Genomic DNA, 23,801 nt, shown 5'->3' with positions numbered 1-23,801 from the left:
GGGAGGAGAATGCTGAGCCTCTGGCGATTCTTTGCATCATCAATGGAGACAGGAGAGATTCGGGAGGATTGGAGGGTTGCGAATGTTGTTCCTTTATTTAAGAAAAGGAGTAGAGATAGCCCAGGAAATTATAGACCAGTGAGTCTTACCTCAGTGGTTGGCAAGTTGATGGAGAAGATCCTGAGAGACAGGATTTACGAACATTTGGAGAGGTATAATATGATTAGGAGTCATCAGCATGACTTTGTCAAAGGCAGGTTGTGCCTTACGAGCCTGATTGAATGTCTTGAGGTTGTGACTAAACACATAGATGAAGGAAGAGATGTAGTGTATATGGATTTCAGCAAGGCATTTGATAAGGCACCCAATGCAAGGCTTATTGAGAAAGTAAAGAGGCATGGGATCCAAGGGGAGGTGGATCCCGAACTGGCTTGCTCACAGAAGGCAAAGAGTGGTTGTAGACGGGTCATATTCTGCATGGAGGTCAGTCACCAGTGGGGTGCATCAGGGATCTATTTTGGGATCCTTACTCTTCGTGATTGTTATAAATGACCTGGATGAGCAAGTGGAGGGATGGATTAGTAAGTTTGCTGATGACTCAAAGGTTGGAGGTGTTGTGGATAGTGTGGAGGGCTGTCAAAAGTTACAGTACGACATTGATAGGATGCAAAACTGGGCTAAGAAGTGGCAGATGGAGTTCAACCCAGATAAGTGTAAAGTGGTTCATTTTGGTAGGTCAAATATGATGGCAGAATATAGTATTAATGGTAAGACTCTTGGCAGTATGGAGGATCAGAGGGATCTTGGGGTCCAAGTCCTTAGGACGCTCAAAGTAGCTGCACAGGTTGACTTTGTGGTTAAGAAGGTGTATGGTTTATTGGCCTTCATCAATCGTGGAATTGAATTTAGGAGCCGAGTGGTAATATTGCAGTTATATAGGACTCTGGTCAGACCCCACTTGGAGTACTGTGCTCAGTTCTGGTCACCTCACTACAGGAAGGATGTGGAAGCCATAGGAAGATTGCCGAGGAGATTTACAAGGATGTTTGTTGCCTGGATTGGGGAGCATGCCTTATGAGAATAGGTTGAGTGAACTCAGCCTTTTCTCCTTGGAGTGACTGAGGATGAGAGGTGACCTGATAGAGGTGTACAAGATGATGAGAGGCATTGATCATGTGGATAGTCAGAGGGTTTTTCCCTGGGCTGAAATGGTTGCCACAAGAGGGCACAGGTTTAAGGTGCTGGGGAGTAGATACAGAGGAGATGTCAGGGGTAAGTTGTTTACACAGAGAGTGGTGAGTGTGCAGAATGGGCTGCCAGCAACGGTGTTGGAAGAGGATACAATAGATCTTTTAAGAAACTTAGATCGGTACATGGAGCTTAGTAAAATAGAGGGTTATAGGTAAGCCGAGTAATTTCTAAGGTAGGGACATGTTCAGCACAACTTTGTGGGCTAAAGGGCCTGTATTGTGCTGTAGGTTTTCTATGTCTATGTTTCTATTTCCTCTGGGTGCTCTGGCATGGATTGAGAATAAGGTCAGTTATTTAAAACAGAGTTGAGGAAGAGCTTCTTCTCCCAGAGAGTTGTGGAGGTGTGGAATGCACTGCCTCAGAAGATGGTGGAGGCCAATTCTCTGGATGCTTTCAAGAAGGAGCTAGATAGATATCTGATGGATAGGGGAATCAAGGGATATGGGGACAAGGCAGGGACTGGGTATTGATAGTGAATGATCAGCCATGATCTCAGAATGGCGGTGCAGACTCGAGGGGCCGAATGGTCTACTTCTGCACCTATTGCCTATTGTCTATTGTTAAGTCCCACAATCCAAACATGTAGGTTAATTGGACACATGGGTGGAATTCTACAGCGCTGACTTGTTAGGCCAGAAGGGCATGTTACTGCTCTGTATCTCTAAATCAAAAGATGTCAAACTCATAAACCTTGTAAACTAATTTCATTCATGATGCAGATGGTAACATGGTGCTTGTTTCCTGAGGAGTGCAACCCTGGGAAGCTGAAGAATAACAAGACTGGAAAGCTGGATTCAATGATCGAGTCATTCAGTGAGCTTTCAATTTACTGACAATGATAATGAACCTTTAAAATCCTGGGATTTGATGGAACTGTGCCTGTATTTGCTGGAGTTTAAAGTAATGGAAGCTATTGAATATTGTAAGGCCTAGATAGAGTGGACGTCAAGAGAATGTTTCCAATAGTAGGGGAGCCTAGGCCCAAAGGACATAACCACAGAATGGAAGGACATCTCTTTAGAACAGAGATAAGGAGGAATTTCTTTAACCAGAAGTGGTGAACCTGTGAAATTCATTGCCACAGGTGGCTGTGGAGGCCAAATCATTGGGTATATTTAAAGCAGAGGTTGTTAGGTTCTTGGTTAGGCAGGGCATCAAAGGTTATGGAGAGAAGGCAGGCAAATAGGGTTGAAAGGAAAACAACCATGATGGAATGGCGGAGCAGACTTGATGGGCCAGATGGCCTAATTCTACTCTTGTGATTTATCATTGTATGGTCTGAAAAGGAGATAAGAAAGTATTCAATACACTTCACAGAGATAGCAATCAGAATTCTGGAGCGTCTGGATCCATCAAAAAAGAATTAAAAACAAAAAAAAACACAACAGCTTCATAGCTCCAGATTGCTCCAAGGCATTTCGTACTGCTCCAGTAAGAGAGGGAGTGCAGAGCACACCAGGACGGCAGCATGCAGGGTATCCAATCAAACTTTACTGATAACTCTGCTTGTACATTGTGTGAACTCCTCCCATGCGGGTGTGGCCAATTGAGTGGCATAGGATTAAACCCATTAACTACCACAACAAATACTAACTCAAGTTCCTATTTTCATTCAGAAGGCTAATAAAGAGCCAATAAGGTGCGGGATGTTTACTTTATAAATATCCATTCGCTGTCCAACTGACACATACAGTAGTGTGTTTTACACAAGTGAAATAATGTACAAATCACTTTCATCATTGCTGTAGGAGCCATATATCTATTTTCTATCTGTGTTGTATTTTGAGTCTCGCTTTTATTATTAGTTTGTCACATGGTTTGGGGTGTGGTAGAAGCAAAGAGTTTAGTTACGTATTCATGCTTTGTCTTTGGGGATTCATCTGGTTAGGGTGCGATATATTTTTTGTTGACCACTTAAGTTAGCTTTATTACACTCAATTACGTTGAGAATAGTTTAAGTACTTGTAATATGCCAAGACTGTTTATTTGGTTATATTGCTAATTTTAGTTTCATTAGCTTCTAATTGCTTCAAGATTGTTTGTTTTGCTAGTTTTTTAATAAAAAATTGAACATATTATTCAACTTTGTAACCTTGTTATTGTATTGTACATCTTGTCATTCAGGATCAACTCCTCTCTCTCCCCCCCCCCCCCCCCCCGCCCCCGCTCGTCTTGCTTAGTCTCTAAGTGGTGTTGATTTGTTATTGGATTAGAGAGTGCATCACAGAGGATCAACCTTCTCCCCACTCCTCCTTGCTAAGTCTTTAATTCTTTAAGTAGTATTGGCTTGTCTGAGTAGCTGTTACAATTGCTTTGCTGGAGTTTTAGATGGTGTTGCTGAATTTAGAGTCATAGAACCATAGAGCACTACAAGGCAGAAACAAGCCCTTCAGCCCACCTTGTCCATGCTGAAATATTAATCTGCTAGTCCCATGAACCCACACCTGGATCATAACCCTCTATACCCTTCCTATCCATGTACTTAACCAAATGTCTCTCACATGTTGAAATTGAACCTATATTGATCACTTCTGCTGGCAGCTTGTTCCACACTCTCATCGTCCTCTGACGTCAAGATGTTCCCCCTCAGGTTCTCTTTAAACATTTCACCTTCCACCCCTAACCCATGACCTCTGGTTGTAGTCCACCTAACCTCAGTGGAAAATGCCTGCTTGAATTTACCCCATCTGTAGCCCTCATTAGTTTTGTATACAATTTCTGATATCTCTTCGAAAGACTCAAATACCTATTTCAGGTGGAAAAGTAGCTCATGCCCCACCAAGAAAGGTCACTTACATAAATCCACCCAGAAAAAATCTGGGCAGCATTTCACTGCTTTATATTAGGATTAGCTTGAATACCCGCTCCTACCCCTTTCTCCCTCCTGGTACCATTTAGTTGGACGGGCAGAGATTACAATGAAATACATTTTTTAATTTCAATCTTAATCCATATTATGAACTTCAGTCATTCATACATGCACACTTATTGCACATTAACACAAGCTTGATCAGGCTTTGATAATTTAAAGTTTACCATATTTTAAAGAATGCCTTATGTATTGATTTTCTTGTTAAAATATTTAACATGTACATGAAACTTATAAAAAGTACTTTCTAATTAAAAAAAAACTGAAATTCCACATACTTTTTAATAATTTTCCTCACATTCTTTGTTCCCTGCCACACAAGTGGCTTCTTGCCAGTATAGATTGTCACAATTGTTTGCTTATAAGTGACATTCCAAAATGGGGATCAGTGACAGGATGAGAGATGCTCCTGTCGTCGTGACACCCGTCAGTCTTTGACCACTTTTTCACACAATCATTTCTAACAAGAATAGGCTTCTCCCCATATATATTTGGTTAATTTACAATAATGCTGTTTGATGACCATTCTGAATCCTCAAACACATTACTGAATTACTTCACTGGGTTGAAATAATATTTTTCATACAGTATATCAACAAATAATAGCAAGTTACAGTAAGATGCACATTTCTTGTCACACTAAGTAAACAAGCACCTGCCTTAAAGCAGCAAATTGGATCTTTCCTGAAGGTGACCCACATGTTAGGCTTTCAGCAAACTGCCCAAAGAACCATTATAACTTTTTCCCACAGGAGGGGCTGCTGGCTCACACTTCATGGTCACAAAAGACGGTTTCCAGGCGAAGAATGCCATTCCATTAAATTGATAAACGCTTCAAGTTCTCAAGGAGATAATACCTTGGGAGAAGCGAATAACATTGACCTTATCACACATCTTTAACATCCCTGTCTTAGGGATGGCAGTTGTTAGCTGGTTTGCAACTGGATAAAAGATGCTGGGAAGAGACCTCTCCTGTGTGGCTGTCCATCTATGTATCCATTCTAGAACAAGGAGAAAAATAGTACTAAAATCAGAACTCAATAGTAAAAATATAGCAAAGGCAATAAACACTTCTGCTATACCCGTATTAATGCTTTCTTTTGGCATTATTATCTTGATGTGAAACATATCTAAAAAATTTACAAAGAAAAATAAGAACTGAAATGACAAATTTTAGAAAACACTATGTACACTCGAATGCGCTTAGATTAACACTACCCAGCACAGAAGGAGGAAGGATTAACAGACGTAAAAAGTCAGATAAAACTTTTAAGGAAATATTTTCATCAACAAAAACGAGTTACAGCACTCCACGTGAGCATAAACAATGCTGATAAGAAGTACACACCACTAAACTTAAATGAAAGTACAACCCTGAAGGTGAAGAAATCATCACTATTGAAGAAAAGATTAACCAATGGAAGAGTATGACCCTCCATGGAAGACATCCCCATGGTCTGAGCAGACTAGACGTCGACAAGAAAGTGTTGAACGCTTGGCTCAGAGGTGGAGATCTCTTTCCAGAAACAGAGAGGTTCCTTCTGGCAATACAGGACCAGGTGGTTAACAAAAAAACTTATCAAACTACTTAATAAAATACCAACAACTTCAAGATGATAAATACAGAAAATGTCTGATACTGATTCTGAGAAACCAGAAACAATCCAAACCATTACAGGATCCTGCAGTGGTTTAATTTAATCTAATTACTTATAAAGGCACAATTAAGTGGCAATAGTCATTCACCAAAATCTTGTTTAAAATATAAACTTATAAAAGACAACATCCCACAAATTACATTACAAATGATCCAGTATTACAGATAGGACAATCCATAATAGCCGTCCAGATATAGTATTACAGGACAAACAAGCAAGAACTGCTTACGTCTTAAATACTATATGACCATTCCAAATACATATAACCTCCAGAAATCAATAAGTAAAAAACACCAGAAATATGCTCAATGAAAAGAGGAAATTGAAAGACAATGGAACATAAAATGATATATGTACATTGTCCCAATAGTAATACCTACAACTCATATTATCCCAAAGGCACTACATGGTACTATTAAATAATTAGACACACACAGTAATTTTTATGTAAATCTCCAGAAAGCCACAATACTAAACACTTCTAGAATATCCAAAAGTTCCCAGCAATTGAGAAATGACTGTGCTTGGCTATGCCCATACCACAGGTTGGGAGGGGTCTGGAAGAGTAAAATTAGTATAGGGCATTTAATATCTTGAACCCCCACCATTGATCAGATTCTTCCAGCAGCACTGACCTGCTTATGATACTGAAGCCAGTTGATTCTTGCCTTTCATGGCAAGTTGTGCCAGAAATTCTAATAGATATTTGCATCTTGTCACTTGGATTCAAGTAGAAACTTTTAGAGTTGTACAATGTCCTGTGTATGTGACTCAAAATGGCTTCTTTGGTTTGCTAAGAGTAGGAATGCTTCTTTGTCTGATAAGTGTTTCTCTCGCAGTTGTTTAGCTTTAGACTTGCTGATATGGGGATTGTATTCATTTGTTAACCAATGGGGAATGTTATTTTGCCTGGTGAGGCTGGACGCTTGGGGATTTTCACGGTTTTTTCAGGGGAGTCAGGAAGAAGACGCGAGGAAGGTGGACGTGCGCTGCACTGCTTGGTTGACCACCGGGGGTGGTCCCGGGTGCGAGGACATGGCGGTCGGAGGAAAGTGACGAGGGGTCGAATGGTTCGATGGTTGAGCTCCAACGATGTGTACTAAACTGACTGAACTTTGATAAGTTGGCGCCTTTTACTTTTCCTTTTCTTTCATATATATTGTATTGAATAGTACTCTTTTAGTTTTAGTAAAATCTTCAAAGTGTATTCCATAATGGTATCTGGTGTGAGTTTGATATGGTGTGTGTGCGCGCGGCCTAAACTTGATTCCCACAGCACCTGCGCGTACGGGAGGTGGGGTTGGTGAGTGGCTGGATCTCTTTTTCCCCTAGACATATACCAGCCTGTTGGGTAAGTTACAGAGTATTTTAGGATATGGTGTAAAAGTTCATTTCAAATTATCTCTCCTGGGACCAGCACATATGTGCCATTACAATGAAGGCACGGCAGCACTTCTACTTTCTTAGAAGTTTGTGCAGATTCGGCATGTCATCTAAAACCCTGACCAACTTCTCTGAATGCACTGGGAAAATCCCTGACTGGTTGCCCCATGGCCTGGTATGGAAACACCAATACCGAGAAATGAAAATGATAAACGTGAACACAGCCCAGTCCATCACAGTAAAAGCCCTCCCTGCCATTAGAAAACAAGGACACCCCCACCCCCCACCATCCAGATCATGCTCCTTCTCGCTGTTGCCATTGGGAAGGAGGTACAGGAGTCTTGGGTCCCATACCACCAGATTCTGGATCCTACAAGCAATAGGGTCCTGAACCAGCATGGTTAACTTCACTCACCTCAACTTTGAAATGATTTCTCAACCAATGGACTCACTTTCAAGAACACTACAACTCATGTTCTCAATGTTTATAGAAATATAGAAACATAGAAAACCTACAGCACAATACAGGCCCTTTGGCCCACAAAGTTGTGCCGAACACATCCCTACCTTAGAAATTACTAGGCTTACCTATGACCATTTTTCTAAGCCCCATGTACCTATCCAAAAGTCTCTTAAAAGACCCTATTGTATCCGCCTCCAACACTGTTGCTGGCAGCCCATTCAATAGACAATAGACAATAGGTGCAGGAGTAGGCCATTCGGCCCTTTGAGCTGGCACCGCCATTCACTGTGATCATGGCTGATCATCCACAATCAGTATCCTGTTCCTGCCTTCTCCCCATATCCCTTGACTCTGCTATCTTTAAGAGCTCTGTCTAACTCTTTCTTGAAAGCATCCAGAGAATTGGCCTCCACTTCCTTCTGAGGCAGAGCATTCCATAGATCCACAACTCTCTGGGTGAAAAAGTTTTTCTTCAACTCCATTCTAAATGGCCTACCCCTTATTCTTAAACTGTGGCCTCTGGTTCTCGACTCCCCCAACATCGGGAACATGTTTCCTGCCTCTAGCTTGTCCAATTCCTTAATAATCTTGTATGTTTCAATCGGATCCCCTCTCATCCTTCTAAATTCCAGTGTATACAAGCCCAGTCGCTCCAATCTTTCAACATATGACAGTCCCGCCATCCCGGGATTTAACCTCGTGAACCTACGCTGCACTCCCTCAATAGCAAAACTGACCCAATACTCCAGGTGTGGTCTCACCAGGGCCCTGTACAACTGCATTCCACACACTCACCACTCTGAGTAAAAAACTTACCCCTGATATCTCCTCTGTACCTACTCCCCAGCACCTTAAACCTGTATTCTCTTGTGGCAAACATTTCAGCCCTGGGAAATACCCTCTGACTATCCACATGATCAATGCCTCTCATCATCTAATACACCTCTATCAGGTCACCTCGCATCCTCTGTCACTCCAAGGAGAAAAGGCTGAGTTCACTCAACCTATTCTCATAAGGCATGCTCCCCCATCCAGGCAACAAACATCCTTGTAAATCTCCTCTGCACTCTTTCTATGGCTTCCACATCCTTCCTGTAGTGAGGTGACCAGAACTGAGCACAGTACTCCAAGTGGGGTCTGACCAGGGTCCTATATAGTTGCAACATTAACTCTCGGCTCCTAAATTCAATTCCATGATTGATGAAGGCCAATACACCGTACATCTTCTTAACCACAGAGTCAACCTGTGCAGCAGCTTTGAGCGTCCTATGGACTTGGACCCCAAGATCCCTCTGATCCTCCACACTGCCAAGAGTCTTACCATTAATACTATATTCTGCCATCATATTTGACCTACCAAAATGAACCACTTTACACTTATCTGGGTTGAACTCCATCTGCCACTTCTCAGCTCAGTTTTGCATCCTATCAATATCCCACTGTAACCTCTGACAGCCCTCCACACTATTCACAACACCTCCAACCTTTGTGTCATCAGCAAACTTACTAACCCATCCCTCCACTTCCTCATCCAGCTCATTTATAAAACTCACTAAGAGTAAGGGTCCCAGAACAGACTCTGAGGCACTACATTGGTGACTGACCTCCATGCAGAATATGACCCGTCTACAACCACTCTTTGCCTTCTGTGGGCAAGCCAGTTCTGGATCCACAAAGCAATGTCCCCTTGGATCCCATGCTTCTTTACTTTCTCAATAAGTCTTGCATGGGTTACCTTATCAAATGCCTTGCTGAAATCCATATACACTACATCTACTGCTCTTCCTTCATCAATGTGTTTAGTCACAACCTCAAAAAATTCAATCAGGCTCGTAAGGCACAACCTGCCTTTGACAAATCCATGCTGACTACTCCTAATCATATTATACCTGTCCAAATGTTCTAAATCCTGCCTCACAGGATCTTCTCCAACAACTTACCAACCACTGAGGTAAGACTCACTGGTCTATAATTTCCTGGGCTATCTCTACTCCCATTCTTGAATGAAGGAACAACATCTGCAACCCTCCGGAACCTCTCCCATTCCCATTGATGTTGCAAAGATCATTGCCAGAGGCTCAGCAATCTCCTCCCTCACCTCCCACAGTAGCCTGGGGTATATCTCATCTGGTCTCGGTGACTTATCCAACTTGATGCTTTCCAAAAGCTCCAGCACATCCTCTTAATATCTACATGCTCAAGCTTTTCAGTCTGCTGCAAGTCATCACTACAATCACCAAAATTCTTTTCTGTAGTGAATACTGAAGTGTTCATTAAGTACCTCTGCCATTTCCTCTGTTTCCATACACACTTACCCACTGTCACACTTGATAGGTCCTATTCTTTCACGTCTTATCCTCCTGCTCTTCACATACTTTTAAAAAATTTATATACGTACTTATTTTATCATTATTTGTGTTTTGCTTTTGCACATTTTGTCTTCTTTTACACATTGGTCATTTGTCTGTCTTTGTTTGTATGTAGTTTTTCATTGATTCTATTGTGTTTCTCAGTGTAATGCCCTGGTTAAGATTTTTACTGCTATAGAACATAGAATATAGAATAGTACAGATCATTACAAGCCCTTTGGCCCACAATGTTGTGCTTACCCTCAAACCCTGACTCTCCTATAACCCCCCACCTTAAATTCCTCCATATACCTGTCTAGTAGTCTCTTAAACTTCACTAGTGGATCTGCCTCCACCGACTCAGGCAGTGCATTCCACGCACCATCCACTCTCTGAGTGAAAAACCTTCCTTTAGTATCCCCCGTGAACTTCCCACCCCTTACCTTAAAACCATGTCCTCTTGTACTGAACAGTGGTGACCTGGGGAAGAGGCACTGGCTGTCCACTCTGTCTATTCCTCTTAATATCTTGTACACCTCTATCATGACTCCTCTCATCCTCCTTCTCTCTAAAGAGTAAAGCCCTAGCTCCCTTAATCTCTGATCATAATCCATACTCTCTAAACCAGGCAGCATCCTGGTAAATCTCCTCTGTACCCTTTCCAATGCTTCCACATCCTTCCTATAGTGAGGCAACCAGAACTGGACACAGTACTCCAAGTGTGGCCTAACTAGAGTTTTATAGAGCTGTATCATTACATCACGTCTCTTAAACTCTATCCCTCGACTTATGAAAGCTAACACCCCATAAGCTTTCTTAACTACCCTATCTACCTGTGAGGCAACTTTCAGGGATTTGTGGACATGTACCCCAAGATCCTGCTGCTCCTCCACACTACCAAGTGTCCTACCATTTACTTTGTACTCTGCCTTGGAGTTTGTCCTTCCAAAGTGTACCACCTCACACTTCTCCCGGTTGAACTCCATCTGCCACTTCTCAGCCCACTTCTGCATCCTATCAATGTCTCCCTGCAATTTTCAACAATCCTCTACACTATCTACACCACCACCAACCTTTGTGTCGTCTGCAAACTTGCTAAACCACCCTTCTACCCCCACATCCAGGTCGTTAATAAAAATCACGAAAAGTAGAGGTCCCAGAACAGATCCTTGGGGGACACCACTAGTCACAACCATCCAATATGAATGTAATCCCTCCACCACAACCCTCTGCCTTCTGCAGGCAAGCTAATTCTGAATCCACCTGGCCAAACTGCCCTGGATCCAATGCCTTCTGACTTTCTGAAGAAGTATACCATGTGGAAACTTGTCAAATGCCTTACTAAAATCCATGTAGATCACATCCACTGTACTACCCTCATCTATATGCCCGGTCACCTCCTCAAAGAACTCTATCAGGCTTGTTAGGCATGATCTGCCCTTCACAAAGCCATGCTGACTGTTCCTCATCAGACCATGATTCTCTAAATGCCCATAGATCCTATCTCTGAGAATCTTTTCCAACAGCTTTCCCACCACAGACGTAAGGCTCACTGGTCTATAATTATCTGGACTATCCCTACTACCTTTTTTGAACAAGGGGACAACATTCGCCTCCCTCTAATCCTCCGGGATCAATCCCGTGGACAACGAGGACATAAAGGTCCTAGCCAGAGGTTCAGCAATCTCTTCCCTCGCCTCGTGGAGCAGCCTGGGGAATATTCCGTCAGGCCCTGGAGTCTTATCCGTCCTAATCTATTTTAACAACTCCAACACCTCCTCTCCCTTAATATCAACATGCTCCAGAACATCAACCTCACTCATATTGTCCTCACTGTCATCAAGTTCCCTCTCAGTGGTTGTTACCTACCTACCAACCTATGTTGTAGGTATTTCATTCCAGCAGTTCTATGAGAACAGTCTGTTTTGACTTCAGCATGCTTGGGTTTGAGCTAAAGATAAGGGGCTATGTTGTTCAACTTAGGAATGTTGTGTTAGCCAGTTAAGATGCTGGAATTCAGAGAAGGTTCCAGAGAACGCTGGGTGGAGAGGTTTTTGTGACGGGCATTGGTATGGGTCGAGGTCTTTTTGGCGGGAGCTGGGAGAAGTCAGGAGGGAAGATGGCTGAGGATGTCATCCCTGTTACACAAGGTGCTTTACCAATGCTCCCATGGGGGACCCATTTGTTCAAGATGGATTTCGAGTGACATTCAGAAGGTGTGTGCTTTCATGTAGACTGGGGGTCCAGTGCGTGAGTTAAAGACAATTTCAAGATGAGCTCCAACTTACATGCACGTTGGGACTGGGTTTCTATTTCCTCCTAACTGCTTGATAAAGCTGAAATTTGTAAATACACTCTCTTCATAATTATATGCAGTGTACGATCTGTTATTTCCTGTCAACAGCTAATTGTATGGGAGCAGTATTTACACAGTATTTGCACAGATCGGGGTTTGGGTGCTTCAGACATACCAACTTCCTGGTTTTGGTGGGACCTCAGTAATACTGACTCTAGACCCATGGAGTTTGAGGCATGGTTTTCTCACTGCTGAGTCCAGTGGCTGTTAGGGAGGGGCTAACAAACGACATCTCTAGAGATGCCCGATAAAAAGGGCTTTCATTTGTATCTCAAAATAGCATACAGTGACATATAGTACATATAGCAAAAGTCTTAGGCACATAAACATAGCTAGGGTGCTTAAGACTTTTGCACAGTACTGTAGTAATTTTGTGTATTGCACTGTACTGCTGCCAAACATACATGGTAAATGATAGGGCATTGAGGAATGTCGTAGAACAGGGTGTTCTAGGAATAATGGTGCATAGTCCCCTGAAGGTGGAATCTCATGTGGATAGGGTGGTGTAAAAAGCTTCTGGTATGCTGGCCTTTATAAATCAGAACATTGAGTATAGGAGTTGGGATGTAATGTTAAAATTGTACAAAGTATTCGTGAGGCCAAATTTGGAGTACTGGTCACCAAATTATAGGAAAGTTGTCAACAAAATAGAGAGAGTACAGAGGAGATTTACTAGAATGTTACCTGGGTTTCAGCACCTAAGTTACAGAGAAAGGTTGGACAAGTTAGGTCTTTATTCTTTGGAGCGTAGAAGGTTGAGGGGGGACTTGATAGAGGTATTTAAGATTATGAGGGGGATAGATAGAGTTGATGTGGATAGGCTTTTTCCATTGAGAGTAGGGGAGATTCAAACAAGAGGACATGAGTTGAGAGTTAAGGGGCAAAAGTTTAGGGGTAACACGAGGGGGAACTTCTTTACTCAGAGAGTGGTAGCTGTATGGAACGAGCTTCAAGTAGAAGTGATAGAGGCAGGTTCGATTTTGTCATTTAAAAAAAAAATTGGATAGGTATATGGACAGGAAAGGAATGGAGGGTTATGGGCTGAGTGCAGGTTGGTGGGACTAGGTGAGAGTAAGCGTTCGGCACAGACTAGAAAGGCTGAGATGGCCTGTTTCCGTGCCACAATTGTTATATGGTTATAAATTTCATGACATATGTGAGTGATAATAAACCTGATTCAGCTATGGGTCTTTATTGTGAACTGAGAGTGGAAAGGGGAGAGAGCAGGAAACATCAGAGAGATGTTGTGTAATGATCAATAAACTAACTGCTTGGAATCAAATAACCTCGTCTGCTGTCTCTGAGATGGCTGTGTCTGCTCCTGGTACTCCTTCTCTGCCACCTGTCCCACACTCCTCCTGTGCATGCCATTCTCACCACTCCCAACATTCTTTGCCCCCCATCAGATTTACAAACTCACTCTCCCCTCACATTGACCCTAGTTATATATAGGTGCCTAAGACTTTTGCACAGTACACTATATGTATTTTGATAATACATAAACTTTGAACTTTGAAATTGCTTTTTTTAATATATTGATCCATATATCAAAGCTTCGTCTGATCTGTTGCATGTAAAAACAAACATTTCACAGCCATTGTCCAAGAAAAAAAATTATAGAGTACTCATGTCATGTTTTCTGATTAATATGGATATTTCTTTTATTAGAGATTTGTACTTCAGTTGCTGTGATTAGATTTCAAGAATTAATTGTGTGTGAAGCACTTTGGGGCAAGAACTGTTCTATATACGTAAGCCAATGACTTTCTAGTTCCAATACAAAATTCCAATTGCCCTTATTACTTTAGATCTGGGGTTCCCAAACTGGGGTCCATAGACCCCTTGCTTAATGGTATTGGTCCATGACATAAAAAATGGTTGGGAACCCCTGCTTTAGATACTTCAATTCTCTCTGACCGATTACACCACTCTACACTTCCCTCTACATCTTCATCTTTTAAATTCTCCTCCTGAGTATCTACCTAACATCTGCCTTACTCCTCTGCTCATTATTCATTCTCTGTAATCTACATTGGACAGGTTTCAAGACTCAAAATTAATCATAGATTTAATTCCTTGAGCCAAGTAATCAAACACAGCACAAAACCTTCTGTGGCACTAATCCAGAAAAATTCCAACTGGAATTACTTTGTTGCTAATTAAATTCTACTGATTTTTTGGCGTGGTATTTGTAGATTTGAAACTTCCCACGTTATGTCGGAATTTCAGACACAAGACAGCCACTCATGTCTTGCAACATAACATAAGCAAAGCAAAGAATAACAGTTAATGTTTGTTTCATCAAAGTGGCTGGGAGAGACATTGACCAATATACTAAGAACTCCTGGGTATTATGTACAGCACAGGAACAGGCCAGTCGGCCCATTTGGTTGTGCTGCACTAATTAAACTTGTAAATAAATGCCTAACTAAACTAATTCCTTCTGCCCAAACAATTTCCACATCCCTCCATTTTTTTATCACATGCGTACCTAAGAGCCCTTAAAGCAGGGACTCCCTAACTGGGATCCACTTAATGGTATTGGTCCATGGTATAAAAAAGGTTGGGAACTCCTGCTTTAAAGCCTCTATTGTATCTGCCTCCGCTGCCACTTCAGGCACCGCACTCAGGGTACCTACCACTCTCTATGTAAAAAGATCTGACCCACACAGCTCGTCTGAACTTGCCCCTCTCACCTTAAATGCATGTCGTCTAGTATTAGACTGGCAAAAATATACTGGCTGATTATCTAGGCCTCTAATAATTTTATAAACTTCTATTCAGATCTCCCCTTTGTCTTTGGCACTACAGAAAAATCAAGTAAGGTGGAGATTGATAGGTTATAGGGAGAAGGCAGGAGAATGGGGTTGGGGTTGAGAGGGAAATGGATCAGCCATGATGAAATGGCAGAACAGACTTGATGGGCCTATGTCTCATGTTCTTGTCCAAACTCTCCTTATAGCACATTGCCCTCTTGTCTAGGGCAGCATCTTGATAAATCTCTTCTGCAGCCTCTCAAAGGCCTCCATGTTGTTCCTATAACAGGGTGACTAGAATTGAATGCAGTACTCTAGGTGCAGCATAACCAGAGTTTTATAAAGCTGCAACATGACTGACTCTTGAACTCAACACCTCAAATTCTTAAATTTAGTTTTCTGATTCAATAGACAATGTAGGATTCTCTCAGTACTATTCATTACTTGCCCAGATTATATACTTTACTCCTGTTGTGTCATTTGTGATTCAATGTAGTTATGAAATATGCCTTAATAATATGACAATTATAATGAACACCTGTTCGTATCCTTAATGATCAAGTCCAGCAATATGTATAACACACAAGAGGTTCTGCAGATGCTGGAAATCCAGAGCAACACACACAAAATGATGGAGGAACTCAGCAAGTCAGGCAGCATCTATCGAGAGGAATAAACAGTTGACATACCAGGCCAAGGCCTTTCACCAGGACTCATAATATTTGTAATTCATAATATGTATTACAAGTAATTACTGGAGGGCAATTTTCAATATAAATGAAAAGGCAGTTTTTCTAGCTCAGCTGTAACTGCATTTGTTATGCAGACATGAAGCTCGACTTCTCGTGCCAAATGCCTCTCAAGATAATCATGAGCATAAAGCGCAGTTAAGATTTAGCTAAAATATCCCTTGCCTTCTCTACTGCCATGATGAGACTACTCTCAGGTAGTGTCTAACTCCTCCACGAGCACCACAACCTTGTCATAGTTTGGAGTTTTGCATGCCTCAACAGGTCGTTGAGAGCTATGTTGGCTGGAGTTAAGGTTTTATGTTTTGGTAGGGTCACCCATGCCAAACAGGTCAAAGGGAAGAGGCCTGACTAAGAGTAGTCTACTGGTCCTCCAGCTTCAGGGGTTCAGCTCAGGTCTAACAACCCTGACTGGTAAAACAAAATTGTTACAGAAACAGCAATGAAAAATCCTTCTACATCTGAGTGCGATGGTATTCCTGAGTCTCCACTTACGTCTTGCATGGCTGACAGTAATGAAAAATGAAAGGAAACTGACAAGGTGAAGGAAGCCCTGAACACTGGCATTGATGGAGAACCTCCATTGCTGCCCTAAATGCCAGTGATGTAACAGGCTGTAATTAAATGTCTAACCTGACGGCATGAACGATTTATCTTACGGTAACACTTTCCCCCTCTCCCTCCTTTCTTTTTCCATTCTGGCTCCGCTTTACCCCTTCCCTTCTCATCACCTGCCCATCTCCTCCCTCTGGTGCCCTTCCTTCTTTCCTTTCCCTCACGGTCCACTCTCCTCTTCCATCAGATTCCTCCTTCTTTAGCCCTTTACTTTTTCCACCTATCACCTCCCAAATTCTCACTTTATACGCCCTCCCCCATCCACCCACCCTCCCACTCACATGGTCTCACCTATCATCTCAAAGAGAACAAAGTAGACCTGTTTACTCACAGGATTCCATGTTTTCCTTTCAATTATTTTTGGAGCTACAAAACATAACAATTACAACTTTTGCCACTTTGGAAACTCCTTACTGTTGCAGACATCACGTACCAAGAACTGAGAAATAAATAATGGATGTTTATGAAACAACACACAAAGCAAATATGTTTTAAAGGCTTGGAGATGCTGTGAAACTCAGCTGAACAGCTGCCTCTGATTGTAACAGTGTACAACAATGCAGAGGATGAAAGAGGAGTTAGTTTGCATTTCCAATGGAAAGAAGCTTAACAAAGATAATGACATAGTATTATGAAACAGAAGATAATGACCAGCATAGATAAGGAACTCAGTTAGTCTTCCCCACCCCCCCACCCCGGGGGATCCAAGTGAGAATATTCTTACACAGTTACAATCTCTTTCCAAGGGCAGAAGTCATATGTATTTCAGGTAAGAGGGGGAAAGTTTAAAGAAGATGTACCAGGTAAAACTTTTTACACAGAGAGTTGGTGGAAGCAGATACAATAGAGGCATTTAAGAAGATGTTAAATAGACACCTGAAATTGCAGGGAACAGAGGGATATGCATCATGTGCAGGCTGAAGAAAATCAGTTTAATTCAGCATTGCATTTAGTGCAGACATTGTGGGCCAAAGGGCCTGTTCCTGCACCGTAATGTTCTATGTTCAATAAAGCATCAGCACCAACCTGCCTGAGGTTGGTAAATGTTCTTTCTTTGACAATGCAAGTTAGATACATACCCACCACTCCTTATCTTCCTCTCCAGTAACTACAATCACCTCTCCCTCCTCGAATGTAAGTTCGTCAGCATGATCTGCTATGCAGTTGTAAATGGCTCTTCCTTTACGGATTCTAGGTTTTGCCTGTGAAACAAATAATTATATGTAGCTTGATTTTAACTGGCTCTTTTTCACATTAACTTCTTACACAATTGCTTTCCCTCTTCAGCAGTGCATGCAGCAAGCTCACTGGCTAGGTTTGGACTAGAGAAATGAGAATCCCATTCAGCACTATGAACTTCTGCTAACACAGAAGGAAACACAGACATTGATGCAAGAACAAAATTACAATTAAAAACACTTAAAATTACTTATTTCCATTTATGTTTCAACCTGCTGTCTGTACTCAAACATTATAAAGCTGCTAAGGATAATTTGTTCCAGGTTCCTGGTAAGACCAATCTAGTTAGAGCCATTCTTTGGCTTTTTCCCTATAGTGTGCATTTCCTCTTCCTTTAGATATGGACACCACAGTAGCACAGCGGTTACTGCAACACTATTACAGCTTGAGGCATCAGAGTTCAGAGTTCAATTCCGACATCCTCTATAAGAAAGTTTTCGTGAAGTGTGTGGGTTTCCTCTGAGTTCTCCAGGTTTCCTCCCACAGTCTATGGAGAGTGGGAATAAAGAGAACCTTTTTTGGTTGGCTGCTGGTGACTAGTGGTGTTCCTCAGAGGTCTACGTTGGGACCGTTTCTTTTTACGTTGTGTGTCAACGTTTTGGATGAAGGAATTGATGGCTTTGTTGTAAAGTTTGTGGACAATATGAAGAAAGGTGGAGGGGCAGGTAGTTTTGAGGAAGTAGAAAGTCTGCAGAAGGACTTGGACAGATTAGGAGAATGAGAAAAGAAGAGGCAGATGGAATACAGTGACAGGAAGTGTATGGTCATGCAATTTGGTAGAAGAAACAAAAGCATAGACTATTTTCTAAATGGGGAGAAAAATTTGAGGTACAAACAGATTTGGGAGTCCTCATGCAGGATTCCCTTTAGGTTAACCTGCAGGTTGAGTCTGTGGTGAGGAAACCAAATGCAATGTTAGCATTTAAAAAACAAGGATGTAATGTTGAGGCTTTATAAGGCTCTGCTAAGGTCTCACTAGGAGTGATGTGAGCAGTTTCGGGCCTTAAGAGAGGTTATGCTGAAACTGGAGAGGGATCAGAGAAGGTTTGTGAGAATGATTCCTGGAATGAAAGGATTATTGTATGAGGTGCATTTGATGGCTCCAGGTGTTTACTTGCTGGAATTTAGAAGAATGGGGGGGAGGGGAGGTATCCCATTGAAACTTATAGAATGTTGAAAGGCCTACATAGAATGGATGTGGAGAGGATGTTTTCTACGGTGGAGTCTAGGACCAGGGGCATGGCTTCAGAATAAAAGGATGAGAATTTAGAAAGCAGATGAGGAGGAATTTCTTTAGCCAGAGTGTGGTGAAGCTGTGGAATTCATTGCCATTGTTGGCTGTGGAGGCTAGGTCACTGGGTGTATTTAAGGCAGTGGTTGATAGATTCTTGATTAGTCAGAACGTCAGTTTTGATAAGGCAGGAAAATGGGGTTGAGAGGCCACAGCAAAGTTGACTCAATGTGCTGAAGAGCCTAATTCTGCTCCTATGTCTTATGGCCTATGCTCTAATTTCTTTAGGCAGAGAGTAGTGGACCTGTGGAATTCATTGCTGTGAATCCATTGGCTGTGGAGGCCAAGCCATTGGCTATATAAAGGTTGACAGGGTCATGATTAGTAAGGGCATCAGAGGTTACAGGAGGAGGCAGGAGAATGGGGTTAAGAGGGAAATTAAATCAGATATAATGGAATGGCGGAGTAGAGTCAGTGGGCTGAATAGCTTAATTCTGCTTCTCTATTTTATGGTCTTATGATCACATTTCTTCCACGTTTTGATGTTTGAACTGAACCTCTTGACCATGTCTGCATGCTTTTATGCATCGAGTTGCTGCCACGATTGGCTAATTAGATATTCCATTGACTAGATGAACAGTGCACTTAATAAAGTGGCCACTAATTGCATATTTGCCTTTAACAAGTTCAAGACTCTTTCCTTTATTACCTTCCATTTTTCAGAAAGATTTTTAAAATTTTCTTCTGGTAACTACCTTTCAAACAGCTTCAACACCACTGAGGTTAAACTGCCTATTCACAATTTATGTCATTATTAAAGTAATTGAAAATATAGCATGGATACAAGCCTTGGTGAGTCCATACTGACCATGGTGAATATAAGGTGTTGCTCCTCCCACCTGAGTGTGACCTAGTTGTGGCAGTAGACCTTATATTCCATCTTAAATCTGATGGCATGAACATCGATTCCCAGCGCCTTATGGAATTTTCAATTTGAGACGTCATGTTTTTTGCCCAAAAATATTGTGCTGCTATTTGAATTCTGGATTTTAGGATAAGGGGTACTCAACCTGTATTTCATTCTTAAACACTTTCAAACACATCTTTATTTTTAAAAATACAAAAAATCAACTGGTTAAAGAAAGATTGTACACAAATTTCTTTTGGACAATTTGCTTAAAACTTTTGAGCAGAACTCGGAATTCCAAGAGAACACTGTCCATTTGGTTGAAGAGTATTCATGGTAAGTAAGTGAACAAAACTTTTCAACCTGTGGGTCAGGTTGGCAAGATATAAGAAGCATGGTGACACTTGCAGGCTGACCCCAGCACGTACTTGGACTAGTTGATCATTCATACAAATGATGCAGTCCACTAACAAGAGAAAATCTGCAGATGCTGGAAATCCAAGCAACACACACAAAATGCTGGAGGAACTCTCCTGACCTGCTGAATTCCTCCAGCATTTGTGTGTTGATATATTTCACTGAACGTTTAGATGTCTTGAGGTACATGTGAAAAATAAAGCTTATCTTTAATTTAATCTTTTAATCTGAATGGTACCATGCTCAGTGGCTACTTTATTACGTACACCTGCTCATTAATGCTAATAGCTAATCAGCCCATCATGTGGCAGCAACTCTGAATAAAAGCATGCAGACATGGCCAGAGGTTCAGTTGTTCAGACCAAACATCAGAATGGGGAATAAAAATGATCTAAGTGACTTTGACTGTGGAATGATTGTTGGAGCAAGATGGGATGGTTTGAATATCTCAGAAACCACTGCTCTCCTGGGATTTTCACACACAACTGTCTCTAGAGATAACTGAGAATGATGTAAAAAACACAAAAAAAATTCAGTGAGTGGCAGTTTTGCGAGCTCAAATGCCTTGTTATTGAAAGAGGTCAGCGGAGAATGGCCAGGCTGGTTCAACATCTCTGAATGCACAACATGTTAAACCTTGAAGTGATTGGGCTACAGCAGCAGAAGACAACAAACACACACTCAGTGGCCACTTTATATGGTACAGGAGGTATCTAATATAGTGGCTACTGAAAAGTTGCAGAAGGTTGTGCAGCAGATGTATTGCCAGACACTAAACCTCCCTGATCATTGTTCATTTGAAATGAATGCAATGATAACCAGAATAACCTCGATGATAACCTAGGTGATCTCCTTCAATGCCATCTTTCCGTCACCTAATTGCTCCAGCTCTGCAGAGTTCCAGCAATGGTTCTCCTATCATTCTAGTTTGTTGCAGAGTGATCCTGCTGCCGGACTGGTCAGGCACAAAACTTGCAAGTTGATAGAAAAATATAAAGCCTTCACTTATCACAGGTAAACACTGGAAGAAGATAGGACAAATGATGGCTCCGCTGTCTCTGTCTCTGTCAGTGAAAACACAGAATCCCTGGGAAATCATAAACTTGTGTCTGCTTTAACCTATCAAATATTGAAAGGCCTAGATAGACTGGACGTGGAGAGGCTGTTTCCAGTAGTGGGAGAGTCTGGGACGAGAGGCCCCAGCCTCAGAATACAAGAGATGAGGAGGAACTTCTTCAGCCACAGTGTAGTGACTCTGTGGAATTCATTGTCATAGACAGCTGTGGAGGCCAAGTTGTTGGGGTATATTTAAAGTGGAGATTGACAGGTTCTTGATTAGTAAGGATGTCAAAAACATTACGGAGAGAAGGCAAGAGAATGGTGTTGAGGGAATCATAAATCAGGCATGATGAAATGCAGCAGCCCAGGCAGTATCTACGGAATAAAGGACAGACGACGCTTTGAGCTGAGAAAAAGTCCTGCTGAAGGGTTGCGGGCCGAAACATCGACTGTGAGACAGGAGTGAGATATGCCAACTAGTGGAATGATGCTGCAGCAACAACCTGCACTTAACATCAGTAAGACAAAAGAGTTGATTGTGGACTTCAGGAAGGGTAAGATGAAGGAACACAAACCAATCCTCATAGAGGGATCAGAAGTGGAGAGAGTGAGCAGTTTCAAGTTCCTGGGCGTCAATATTTCTGAGGATCTAACCTGGTCCCAACATATTGATGTAGTCATAATGAAGGCAAAACAGCAGCTATTCTTTATTAAGAGTTTGAAGAGATTTGGCATGTCAACAAATACACTCAAAAACTTCTATAGTTGTACTGTGGAGAGCATTCTGACAGGCTGCATCATGTCTGGTATGGAGAGGCTACTGCACAGGACCAAAAGAAGCTGCAGAAGGTTGTAAATCTAGTCAGCTCCATCCTGGGCACTAGCCTACAAAGTACCCAGGACATCTTTAGGGAGCGATGTTTCAGAAAGGCAGCATCCATAATTAAGGATCTCCAGCACTGAGGGCTTGCCCTTTTCTCACTGTTACCATCAGGTAGGAGGTACAGAAGCCTGAAGGCACACACTCAGCAATTCAGTAACAGCTTCTTCCCCTCTGCCATCTGATTCCTAAATGGACATTGAACCCTTGGACACTACCTCACTTTTTAAAAAAATATATAGTATTTCTGTTTTTGCACAATTTAAAAAAATCCATTCAGTACAGTATACATAATTGATTTACTTGTTTATTTATCATGTTTTATTATTTATTATTATTATCTTTTTCTCTCTGCTAGATAATGTATTGCATTGAACTTCTGCTGCTAAATTAACAATCTTCACGCACCGGCCAGTGACAATGAACCTGCTTCTGATTCTGATTCCATAGATGCTGGTTGACCGCTGAGTTCCTCTAGCACTGTGTGTGTGAAGCTTGGATTGAACAACATCTGCAGATTTTCTCTTGTTTGTGTTGAAATGCAGAGTAGACCTGATGGGCTAAATGGCCTAATTCTCCTCCTATGTCTAAAAGTCTTATAATCCCCTTTGACAACAGTGATGTGAGTCTAATGCTGTGGAGTTCTAGCATTGCAGTGAAATTGCTTGAATCATGGAAATACTATAATATTTTTTTAGTTTGGTTTGCTGGTAAAGATTCTACCCACAGTGCCATAGTCCTGGGCTCTGTCCTGACTGGGTGCTGCCTGTAAGAAGTTTGCACATTCTCCCTGTAACTGCTAAGATTTCCACTGCCTACTCCAGTTTTCTTCCACATCCTAAAGACTTGCTGGTATGTAGACTAATTGGCCACTGTAACTTTCCCCTAGACTGTAGATGAATGGGAAATGTTAGAAATATCGTAAGTATAAACAATAGAATTAATGTAAATCATAGAACAGTACAACCTAATACAGGCCCTTTGGCCGACAATGTTGTGCTGGCCCTTTAATCTAACCCTTCCCTCCCACATAGCCCTTTATTTCTTTCACCCAGGATTAACGTACATGGATAATTGATATTTGCCACACCAAATGACTCAAAGGGCTGGAATATGTGGAATTTCAATGATTTTATCTTGGTGAATCTCCTCTGCAGTACCTCCAGGACCATCTGTAAACTTCGCATAGGCAGCACCAATGGTTGGGATAGAAAACAGGTTGCAAACCAGGTATGAGGCAGCAATTCTCTCAGCTAGATATATTGCCCTCAGTTTGGTATGGACCCCCAAATCCTAAGAATTTTCTAAAGGGGCACAATTGAGAGCATCCTGACTGACTGCATCACTGCCTGGGATGGGAACTATTTCTCCCTTAATCGCAGGATTCTGCAGAGAGTGGTGCGGACAGCCCAGCGCATCTGTAGTTGTGAGCTTCCCACAATTCAGGATATTTACAAAGATGTGTGGAAAAAGGGCCCGAAGGATCATTGGGGACCTGAGTCACCCCACCACAATCTATTCCAGCTGCTACCATCCGGGACAGCTTCTTCCACTAGGACATAGGTGTCAAACTCAAGGCCCGCGGGCCATATCCAGCCCGGCGTACAATTATATCCGGCC

The 23,801-nt window shown here is 41.9% G+C and overlaps 1 protein-coding gene across 3 annotated transcripts in view; it reads right to left on the bottom strand.

Moving 5' to 3' along the window:
- Positions 1-2,866: 2,866 nt before the first annotated feature.
- Positions 2,867-23,801, bottom strand: part of unm_sa1614 (un-named sa1614) — a 156,245-nt gene continuing 135,310 nt past the window's right edge. For 2 of the 3 annotated variants that reach the window (XM_059980985.1, XM_059980986.1), the window contains 2 exons: positions 17,528-17,650; positions 2,868-5,121 (listed from right to left, as the gene is read on the bottom strand). In XM_059980985.1, coding sequence (XP_059836968.1) covers positions 5,047-5,121; positions 17,528-17,650 — 198 coding nt within the window. In that variant the 3' untranslated portion in view covers positions 2,868-5,046. Of the gene's footprint in view, positions 5,122-17,527; positions 17,651-23,801 lie in introns of all 3 variants that reach the window. The other variant, XM_059980984.1, reaches the window with a different exon arrangement.

This window comes from Hypanus sabinus, chromosome 9 (assembly GCF_030144855.1).
Source record: "Hypanus sabinus isolate sHypSab1 chromosome 9, sHypSab1.hap1, whole genome shotgun sequence".
Taxonomy (NCBI): Eukaryota; Metazoa; Chordata; class Chondrichthyes; order Myliobatiformes; family Dasyatidae; genus Hypanus; species Hypanus sabinus.
The sequence above is the reverse complement of the archived record's forward strand: the minus strand, read 5'-3'. Positions and strand labels throughout refer to the sequence as shown.